The 11,011-nt window shown below is 54.3% G+C and overlaps 1 protein-coding gene across 1 annotated transcript; it reads left to right on the top strand.

Moving 5' to 3' along the window:
• Positions 1–2,866: 2,866 nt before the first annotated feature.
• Positions 2,867–10,564, top strand: GAS2L2 (growth arrest specific 2 like 2). Its single transcript, XM_043583730.1, has 6 exons — positions 2,867–3,395; positions 4,821–5,062; positions 5,922–6,029; positions 7,125–7,221; positions 8,004–8,256; positions 8,790–10,564. Exons 1-6 carry the CDS (start codon positions 3,011–3,013, stop codon positions 10,342–10,344), a joined length of 2,640 nt encoding a protein of 879 aa, XP_043439665.1. The 5' UTR covers positions 2,867–3,010; the 3' UTR covers positions 10,345–10,564.
• Positions 10,565–11,011: the final 447 nt, after the last annotated feature.

Here is an 11,011-nt window from a genome sequence, read left to right as displayed (position 1 = left end):
GGCAGAGGGAGACAGAGAATCTTAAGTAGGCTCCACGGGAGCCTGACATGGGTCTCAGTCTCACAACCAAGAGTTCATGACCTGAGCTGAAATCAAGAGTCAGACGCTTAACCAACTGAGCCTCCCAGGGGCCCTGGAACACAAGTCTTTTCTAATGGGCAGCAAGCAAACCTGCTCTCTGCTCCAGAGAGAGACACGGTCACTATCTTCCAAAGGTTGTTCATTATATAAACATCCTTGAAAAGTCCGTGCCTCTATTTGTGGGACAGGCAGAAATGCAAAAGACCCATGGAGAACTGTCTCCCAACAAACCTGTTCTCCTTACATTTCCTAAAAGAGCTTAGAGCCACGAAGATTCCTCATTGCAAAATTCAAAAGCTCACTCTGGCTAATTTATTTATTTATTTTTAATGTTTATTTTTTGAGTGAGAGAGAGAGAGAGAGAGAGACAGAGCATGAGTGGCGGAGGGGCAAAGAGAGAGGGAGACACAGAATCCAAAGCAGGCTCCAGGCCCTGAGCTGTCAGCACAGAGCCCGACAGGGGGCTTGAACCCACGAACTGGGAGATCATAACTCTAGCCAAAGTCAGACACTTAACTGCTCACCTGACTGAGCCACCCAGACACCCCTACTCTGGCTAATTTAAAGAGACAGAGCAGCAGGAGCTCACAGAGTGGCCAATTTGGCAATCGGACAGGAACTATAGAAGGCTGGTGAGGGCGAGCACAGCTGAGAGTACACCACAGGAATAATACAGTTCAGAAGCCACTGCGGGGGACACCTCTGGTCACTGGCGCCATGAACAACCTTCTTGAGTCACTACCTAAGATTTAATGTCCCTGGCCAGGCACATCCAAACCACTGAGTCTGTGCCGTGGCTTTTTGGGAGCATCCCACGAACAACCATGACAGGGTGTCCCTCATGTCTGGTCATTCACCTCATCCCGCCTCACCCACTTCAACTTGCCCAGAGGTCCTTTGTCATCCTTAGGGTGTTCATTCACTTTCTCAGGGATATTCTGGGTTTTGTGGGACCTTCATAAAAAGCAGGATTGTCAAAACAAACAATATCGGCATAAAACCCCATTGGAAATTGATCACAGAGTAGTAATAGAGTCAGCAGGGAAAGCACGAGAACAGAGAGGTAATCCCACTCCACCAGGGACATAAGCATGCCTCCTGGACTCAGATGCCAAGCTGGGAAGGCCCCCTGAAAGGGGAGAAACTGCACTGATGTGTGAACTCAAAATTGGATCTCTATCCAGAAGAAACTTCTTAAAACCGGAAGAGAAGGAGCTACATTTTATCGGCAAGCATTATTTCCTGCCATTCCCAGAAATCTGGAGAACAAGATGAGGTTGAGTGTCCAAAGTAAAGCTATAATTTTTTTACTTTTTAAGATTTTAGTATGTAAATTAATGGCACATATAGCACATTAACTTGTAATGACCAGGTATAACACGGAGATTCCATGTTCATTTTAGTTGAGCAATAAAGGTAAGTTGCAAGAAGAAATATCCAATAAGGTGGTATGTAAGGGTTACCCAAGTGGGAATATATATATATATATAATATATATACACATGTATATACACGTATATATATACATACATACATATATTCCCATATATGTATATATAACAAGATTTATAATATATTTTTTAAAATATATATTATACATATTAAATATATAACAATATTTTATATTTAAGAGGTTGGAGCCTCTTACCCTTTGAACATCATGTCAGTGAGGCCCTCCCTTGACCACCTCTCATAAAATTCCACCCACTGCTCCATCTCCCTTAGTGCTTTATTTTTCTCCCTGGTATTTATCACCATCGGACTTACTCTTGATTTATTTGTTTGTCACCTGTCATCCATCCCCCACTAACATGTATGTAGCCTCCATGAGGTCAGGCACCTACCTCATTTACTGCTCTGTCTTCAGGCCTATAATAGTGCCTGGCACATAGGAGGTACTTGATATTTATTGAAGGGATGTGCTGCTGTGGCCAGGGTGAGGTACTGCGGTTGACAGCCCCAACCTGCTCTAGAAGAATCAGTGGTGGGAGGGGAGGATGGAGCAGGTTCTCAGAGAAAGTGGAGATCACCGGGCATAGACGGGGCTGCTGGGAGAATCAGCGAGAGCTGGGACCCACCCAGTCCTGTGTATGCGTGTGTCCTGAAACTTTCCACCTACATAATTCCTTTAATCCTCACAACACCCAACAGAGGTAGACATTCCCATTTTACAGTAGAGGAAACTAAGGCACAGAGAGGTTAGGTAGCATATGAAGGTCCCAGGAGGATAAAGGAAAGGGGCCAGGGCCGAGTCCTGTCTTTAGCTCCTATCACTGTCTCTTTCATCCCCACCTTACAGTGCTCACTAACACCGAGGGCCTCCGCAACCCCTGGCCCTACTTTTCTCCCACAATTCCCAGAATCCCCCATGCTTCCAACAAGGGAGAGAAGCCCGCCCCAGCCTCTCCTCCCTGCTCCATTGGATCCCAGGGCGGGCTCTGCAGGGCAGTCCTCGGCTGGCTGCCAGGAAGGGTTAACAAGGAGTGTTTGTAGCAGCCGCTGTCTCCAAGGAGAGGAGGGGAAAGCAGAGTGGAGAGGCGGACAGCCGGACAGCCGGACAGCCGGGCTCCGCCAGCCGCTGGGGGGTGGGAGGCAGCCAGTGAACCTGTCTAGTCCTGGGGGGAGAGAGCAGTGTCCTCACCTCCACCTGTCCCGGGAGGTGGCAAACTCTGAGAGAACTGGGCAGCCCAAGAGTGAGGTCACGGCAGGGCCACCAAGTAGGGAAAGTTCCAGCAGGGACTGAGGAATGTGGGGGGGCGGGGGACCAGGCTGAAGCCAGCAGCAAGTAGCAGAGCCGGAAGTTCTGGGCTCTTGGAAGGTAGACGGGGGAACCCCTGAGTCAGGGTCAGCCACGACCCAGCAGGTAGTAGTGAAGACACAACAGCGGCAGAGAGGAGGCACCCACCTCCTCCCTGTTGAGGGTCCAACCATGTCCAAGCCTAGGGGACGTGGGAGGAGGCCTGGGACTGTTGGGCCACCAGTGCGTAGCATCCGGCCCTTTAAGTCCAGCGAGCACTACCTGGAAGCCATGAAGGAGGATCTGGCCGAGTGGCTTCGGGATCTCTATGGGCTGGACATCGACGCGGCCAACTTCCTGCAGGTCCTGGAGACAGGCCTGGTGCTGTGCCGGCACGCCAACGCCATCACGGAGGCTGCCCTGGCCTTCCTGGCTGAAGCACCTGCTCGAGCCCAAAGGATGCCCCTGCCTCGGGCTGGGGTTTCCTGCAACGGGGCTGCCCAGCCGGGCACCTTCCAGGCCCGGGACAATGTCTCCAACTTCATCCATTGGTGTCGAAAGGAGATGGGCATCCAAGGTAACCACCCTGCACCCTCTCCCCAGACCCTTATCTTGCCAGGCATCCACCTACTCTCTGAGGCTCGGGCTGCAGCTGGAGTCAGGAGCCAGGGTTCTCTTTCCTCATTTGGGCCAGCTCATCCCTTCTCGTGCCTCAGTTTCCCCATCTCATAGTAAATCTTCAAAAAATAAACGTGTTGAATGATTCATTCATTCAACAAATATATAGTTAGTCCCTATCTTTGTGCCCAGCACAAAGGGCCAAGAGGACTAAGACTCAGTGTCCAAAGAGCTCATGGTCTTAGAGAGACAGATGCATAGATACACAGATTACAGTCCAATGTGATAAAAGCCCAAAACAGAGGTGTGTGTGCTGGGCAACCAGGAGAGGAAACAGCTACCTGATGAGGTGGAAAGTGGGGGCCAAGAAAGGCCACTCAGAGGAGGGAGACTTGAGCTGAGTCTTGGGGAACAAATAGAAGTTTGGAGGAAAGGGAATTCTAGGCAGGGGACCGCAGGGGCACAGGCACAGAGATGCTGTGTTCGGATGACTGGCAGAAGCCAGTGTGGGTAAGGGCACAGGGCTGGCAGGGGGGTGGGGGAGGACAAGGGGGGCAGGCAAGTGGACATTAGGGAGAGGCAGTCGTGCTGAGGCTTGTGAGTCGCAGAGGAGTAACCTGCCAGGATCCCTCATCTCCTAGGCCTTGGATCCGGCAGTGGGATGAAGCTGGATATTGGGCCATCCTCCAGGTCAAAGGCAGAGTGGGGTGAGACAGAGGGAAGAGTCAGGCCAGCTGCTGGCTGGTGGCAAGGCAGGGCGGCTCAGGATTGGAGGGCTGAGAAAAGTTAGTGTCTCACTGAGCAGTTCCCATGTAGCCAGATTTCGTCTGCAGACACTTAACTGTCTTTACAACAACCCCGTGGTATAGTCTACACCCCATCTGACAGAGGAGGAGACTGAGGCTCAGGTTCTAGCCCAAGGATACACAGCTGCTGGGTGGGAGAATTGGGACGCCAACCCTGACAGTCAGGCTCCAGAGCCTGCACTCAGCCCTGCCTGGTTAGATGTGGGCTGAAGGTTGAGTTCCAGATGTCTGCTGGATATTGGAGGTGGGCTGCGTGGGTGGGAAGCAGAAGTGCTCCTTGCTCCTACCCATTTTGTCAAACTGAATAGGAAGAAGGGCAAGGTGGAGTTAACCCACAGCTGGGCTCCGGGCTCCTGGCTTGGCTGTGTCACCTCCTTCCCACCCCAGCCTCTCTTGTGAGACGGGCCACCTAGTCTGCACTCAGTGCCTGTGCAGTTCTTCTCAGACCCCTCCTAGGGGGCTGGCCTGACTCCAAGATCCTGCCATCCGAGTCACCCCCTCGGGCCTCCACCAGGGGCCAGGGATGGCCCCAGGGCTCTCCCAGCTGCCTGCCCCCTTCCCCCACCTCCGCTTGCCAGAGGTGGTGATGTTCGAGACCGAGGACCTGGTGCTACGCAAGAACGTGAAGAACGTGGTGCTGTGCTTGCTGGAGCTGGGCCGCCGAGCCTGGCGCTTCGGTGTGGCGGCGCCGACCCTGGTGAGGCTGGAGGAGGAGATCGACGAGGAGCTGCGGCAGGAGCTGGCCCTGCCCCCGCCGGACCCCCCGCCGCCCGAGCCCCCTGCGCGTCGGCCCTGCCACTTCCGCAACCTGGACCAGATGGTGAGGGGCTGGGGCACGCCCTCCAGGCCCCGCCTCCCTCTGCCACGCCCCGTCCCCCAGCCCCGCCTGCCGGATCCGACCCACGCCCTTCTCGAGCTCCAGCCCCCACACTGTCTGAATTCACAGCGCGGCTTAAAGTCCTGTTCCACTCTGAGCCTCAATCCTCATCGCATATAGTAGCACCTAAATCTCTTATTACGTTTTTATTACAATCCGGCGCTCTAGACCCCTCTGAGTCTCTGCGGGACGGCTTTTAAGAACTTTCTGACACCTTGGTTCAAATCTTAGTTCCACTGCTCCCCGGCTGTGTGACTTGGGGCAAATTATTTAACCTCTCTGTGCCTCAATTCTGTAGCGTGGAGGTGAATAGTACCTTATATGACTGATGAATATTAAATGAGCCAGTGCGTATGAAGTGCTGGGAACAGTGTCCGGCACAGAGGGGGCGCTTCATAGGAGCTAGCTCTTACAGGGATGAACCCATTTCTGCTATCCAGGAATCGAGCTCAGGGAGGCTCCTTAACTTGCCCAAGGCCTATGGTGCAGTGGAGACAGGACTCCAGCCGAAGCCTGTCAAATTCCAATGTCCATCTTCTTCACCATTACATTCCACTGCCTCTGTCAGCTGACCCACAGACCACTGGACTATAGGTGACTGGACTATAGGTCTTGTTTTCACTGGGTCATTAAAAGTCTTCTGCACTTGCTTCTCAGCCCCCAGCCCTGACCTCAGCAGAAGCCAAGGTGCTGGCTCTGGGGACAGACCAGCTCCCTCTCCTGGGGCTTGACCCAGGGTGGGGAGTAGGGAGCTTGGGCACCTGTGCAGAGGGAGGGCTGAGCCCATCGTCACTACCCACAGGTACAGAGCCTCGTCAGCCACTGCACGTGCCCAGTTCAGTTCTCCATGGTCAAGGTGTCTGAGGGGAAGTACCGCGTGGGGGACTCCAACACTCTCATCTTCATCCGGGTAAGTCTGGGACAGGGGTGGGGGTGTCCCCCAGGATCCGCAGAATAGAGTTTCCTTTCATGGGAACATACCCAGGACTGAGGGCAAGGACAGGAACTCATCATTCACTCCAATTTATCGGGCCTTAGGGCTTTCTTTCTCTCCCTTGCAGAATTCTGAAGATTGTTGGCAGAGTTGGCAATCCTATCCCCTCCTCCCATTACGGCAGCCAGAACCCTGTCCCCGTCTGCTCCACCTTAGCTGAGTGCAGAGGGGTGTCCAGGCAGAAGTGAAGTGTGAAGGGTACTGCTGAATTTCCTTTGCCTCCACTCCATCCACATGCCTTGTCAGAGCAGGGGGCCTGAGAACCCCAAGTTTGTGTTCAGTGCATGGCCCAGCCACATGGGCCCCATAGTCCACCCTTCACATGCCTGGCTTGGTACATTCTGCGGAGTGAGCAGTAGTACAAGTCTGAAACGTACCTCCCATACCCACACCCTCATACCTGGCAATGCCTTACCAGAAACAGATCGTACCCAGAGGCTTGGCCAGCAGCTCATAGGTATGCACGCCCTTTCCTTGATCACGGGTCATGCCTGGGGGCAGAGCCAGCTCCCTGGGGCTCTCACCCAGACCCTGGGCCAATATAGCTCTGTGAAGTAGGTAAGGACAAGGGATTGTGTTCCTCAGTTGAGAACTGAGTTGAAAAATGGAAGCCTGGAGAGACTGTGACTTGCCCCAGAATGGGGTAAGACCGGGATTCCCAGGGATTCCTCGACACACACACACTATAGAGCAAAGCCAGGGCCACGTTTCTGACATAGGCATGTGCAGGTGAAGGGGGAGAGGAAAGTGTTCTGGGGCCAGGCTGCCCAGTGCTTGGGAGATCCCTTGTCCAGCTGTGGGGCAACTCTCTGTCAGCCTGGTCACCACCCTTAACAACACATGCTATCCAATGCTAGTTGTGGAGAGGCAGGCTGCAAAATACACACCTGTGCGGAGTACCTGCGTGTGCATATGTACATGGATGGGAGTGTATGCTGGAAAACTGTGGGCCGCTCCAGGAAGAGGGAAAACCCTCCATCCTGTCCTCAACCTCATCCTTGTCCTCTACAGATCCTCCGGAACCATGTGATGGTGCGTGTGGGGGGCGGCTGGGACACACTCGGCCATTATCTGGACAAACATGACCCCTGCCGGTGCACGTCCCTCTGTGAGTCCTCCGGGAGTCCCTGTGGCTCTGGATCGGGAGGCTGGGAGCAGAGGTGGGAGGTAGGTCTGATCTCCAGGGCCAGGAAGTATGCAGGGGATGGAGAAAGGAAGATACTATAGAAGGTACTGGTGGAAGGAGAAGGAGGAGAAAGAGAAAAAGAAGAAGAAAGAAAGAAAGAGGAAAGAGGAAGGAAAGGAAGAAAGAAGAAAGAGAGAAGGAAAGGAGAAGGAGGAGTAGGAGAAGGAGGAGAAGGAGAAGAAGGAGGAGGAGGAGAAGAAGAAGAAAGAAGAAAAAGATAAAGATACTGGTGGGATGCCTTCAGACATGGGAAGGAAGCTGGGCAGCCAAATTGCAATACCAATTATACCCACAAGATGACGCCAAACACACAGAATCAGCATTTGGTCGGGGTGCCTCTAGGCAGAGCGTGGGTCAGCCTCCAAAGCACCGAGTATGACTTGGAGGGGTCTTCAGTCCTTCCATAATTTCTATTAGCACCTCAAGCTACCCCATATAAACATGCAATCTAAGTAAAAGATTTGAACTTGCAGTATAAATGCAGCTTTAAACAAGTCCCCCAGCTGGGCCTTCTGACCGGATTTCATCCCCTGAACCCCTAAAAGGAAGCTCTGGCACCGGCACTGGTACTGTAGGTCCCACTGTCTCTAATGTGGGTTGTGGGCGGGGGGAGGTAGGACAGTTGGGGGAGGAGAACAGTGGGCTCCACCAGCAGGAATTTAACCCCTTCTTCCTCTCTTCTCTCTGGGGGCCTGTGTTGGTAGCACACAAGACGGGCAGTTTCCAGAAGACCTCTGTCCCACCGGTGCAGCATGAAGTGAGGGTGCAGGATGGGCCCTCGCTGCCTCAACCTACGATGACTATCAGCCGTTCCCAGAGCCCGCTGCCCCCCGTGGACTGGAAGACATACACCTCTTCAGGCCGAAAGCTGAGGGCCCTCACTTCCTCCTCCCCTAGAGCCCACAGTAAAAGAGGAGCAGAGGCGGGACTCCCCAGAGAGACAGCATCACTCCTGAGGTACAAGGGAGAAGGACAGAGCAGGGTCTCTTTCCCCTACAGAGTCCATATTCTCAGGGGGCCACCCCACCCCAAGATAAGGGAAGCAGGTGTCCTGGCAGTGTCCTTATCCCAGGTGTTCAGAACCAAAAAGGCATCCAGTCGGCACCATTGGAATCATGTAGCTTTTTCATATGCTCTCCCATTTCACAGATGAAGAAGCTGAGGCCCATAAAGGGAACAGATTTCTCAAGGTCCTTCTGCCACTTCACAGTAGAATAGATAGACACTCCCTCCCCCAAGACTGGTGACCTTTAGTTGTGGGACCTGAAGTAATTCGGGGTCCAAACCAGGCTTCTTTCTATCTGCTACACAGGGAATGAGGGAGAATAAGTCATAAGGAAGACTCGGGCAGGCACAGAGGGAGAGAGCATCGGTGTCATTCAACATGAAGTCTGGTCCCCTAGGTGTTCTGGCTGGGGAAAGGTCCTCCCTTCCCAGAGCCAGGGGAATGGACTAGATGATCCTGTCAACCTTGTGATTCTCCCTTTCAGGTGCCAGGAGAGGTCACCTACCCCATCTCGGAGGCAGTTGCCAGCTCGGGACAGCCCACCTGGCCCCCAATCCTCATCCCCCCGTAGGAGCCAAGACCCACAGGGCACCTTCTCAGGGAAAAAGGAAGAGAGATACTCCCCTGAACACCCCAGAGGAAGGACTCCCACATCTTGGGTTCATGACGGGATAGACAGCCAGGGAACTCATGCCAGAGCCCCCACCTCCCAGAGATTCCGAGCCCCTGAAGCCACAGCCAAAAAGACACCAGTGAGAGGACCATCCCCACTGCCTCGTTCCTCCAGCCCAGCCAAGCCCGTGAGCCTCAAGCCACCACCCAGGGGTGAGGCTGAGGGTGCTTCTGCCCAGCTCAGGGAGCCAGCAGCTGTCCGCTCTCCAACCCCTGTTAAAGGGCCCACCAAGATCCCTGTCCGATTGCCCCCTGCCCGCCCCCCAACTCCAGGAAGTAGCTTCCCAGGTCCTGCAAGTGTAGGTACCATGACAGAATTGGGGAGCAGATCCATCCCAGTGAGGGCTGTCACTGGGGACCCGGCTGGGTGGAGACATGAGGACTCCTTTGTGGATGCGAAGCAAGGGGACCAGAAGCTGGACATCCAGGTGACAGCAAAGGCTGGGGAGCCTCGGGGCTTGGGCCCACACGAGTGGGAGGGGCGATATCCTCCCCTGCTCCTGGGTGGGACCAAGGATCAGGCCATGTACCACACACTCGAGGAAGAGCTTTTGACCAACATGAAGCTGCTAGAGATGGGAGTTGCCTGCCCCCAGGGCACAGGGTCTGGGGTCATCCCTCGAAGTGGAGTCTATGTCCCCAGCCTATGTGGGCGATGGCCTCAGCCTGGGGGTCCTTATGACAAAGTCATCCAAGAACTGGCTCAGGGTCCCCCAGCCCTCCTTAAAGTGGACCTGGGAGCCTGGAAGGCAACCCCTACAGGTTCCCCTAAACTAGCTGCTACCACAGGCCCAGGAAGCCCTAAAGGGAAACTGGGAGCCCTTAAGAGTGAGCCAAAGGTAAAGGCAAGCCTGAGTGCCAAGGTCACCAGAGTGAAGAAGGTCCCGGCTCAAGGAGGGCAGGACTGCTCAGCCCCTACTGTGTCTGCCAGCCTGGAAGCCCCCTCACCTTCATCCTCGGACCCCAATTCTGACAAAACCAAGGTATGTCTGGGCAAGGCCAAGAGAACACTCCGAAAGCCCCAGAGAGTTCCATCCATCTACAAGCTGAAGCTGAGGCCCAGGATCCGGCCCCGGAGAGACCACAGGCCCGAGAAGCAGCCTTCACGCATCCCGAAGCCACTGGCCTACCTCCACCTGGGTTCAGCCAGGGCACTCCCCAGAGGCAGGCTGGTGAGAGCAGTGCTGGACAGCAAGGGAGTAGAGTCCCACCCAGTGGATGGCGCCTCAGCAGGGGAGGAGGAAGAAGGAAAGAAGTGGAAAGAACCAGCTGCTCCACTGAAGAGCAGCCTCCAGGCTTTGGAGGGTGGGGGTCTCCAGCAGATTGACCAAGACCCACTCCAACCTGAGGAGGAGTCCTGGGTCTGAGGAGGGGCCTTCTCAGACTTGAAGCTGTGGTTCTGGGGAAGGAGGGAAGTGAAAAGGATGCCATGTAGCTGCTGGACCCCAGTTTTGAACAGAAAGTTAGGTCCCTCACCTCCATCCAGGGCCTTTGTCGCAGTGGGGGGGGGGGGGGGAGTGAGGATATGGGTGGGGTCAGAAGACAAATATAGACTCAGTCTGCTTGTTGACCAAAGGGACCACTCCAACTCCAGGGGCACTGGGGCCACCCAATGTCTTCTTGCCTTCCCCCAGAACAGCTCCCCAAACTCCTGGCCTCTGGCCATGCCTACCATTTCCACAACTCTTATAAGTTATTAAACACTTGTGGGTCTGTTCCTGAGCCCCCAGCTTCTTGACTCCCCCACTCTAGCATTATGGTGGTGCAGGAAGGTAAAGCTTCAAGTGTTACCCACTGGAGTGGAAGGGGATGAGGCGCAGGGAACTGGGGGTGAGAGCCGCTTCCTCTCTTGAGGTTTAGTCAACCTAACCAGACAGCCAATCTCTCCAGGAAGCTGCTTGTGTGTCAGCACCATGGACAGGGGCAGAGCACTTCAGGACTTCAAAACTTTGCTCTGGGGTTTGGGAACTGAGATCACTTAGTCAAGAGGGATGGTTGAGATTGTTCTTATCCCATTCACAGCCACAAAAGGGC

The sequence above is a fragment of the Prionailurus bengalensis genome, chromosome E1, assembly GCF_016509475.1.
Source record: "Prionailurus bengalensis isolate Pbe53 chromosome E1, Fcat_Pben_1.1_paternal_pri, whole genome shotgun sequence".
NCBI classification, from domain to species: Eukaryota; Metazoa; Chordata; class Mammalia; order Carnivora; family Felidae; genus Prionailurus; species Prionailurus bengalensis.
This window is presented reverse-complemented; position numbering and strand designations above follow the sequence as displayed.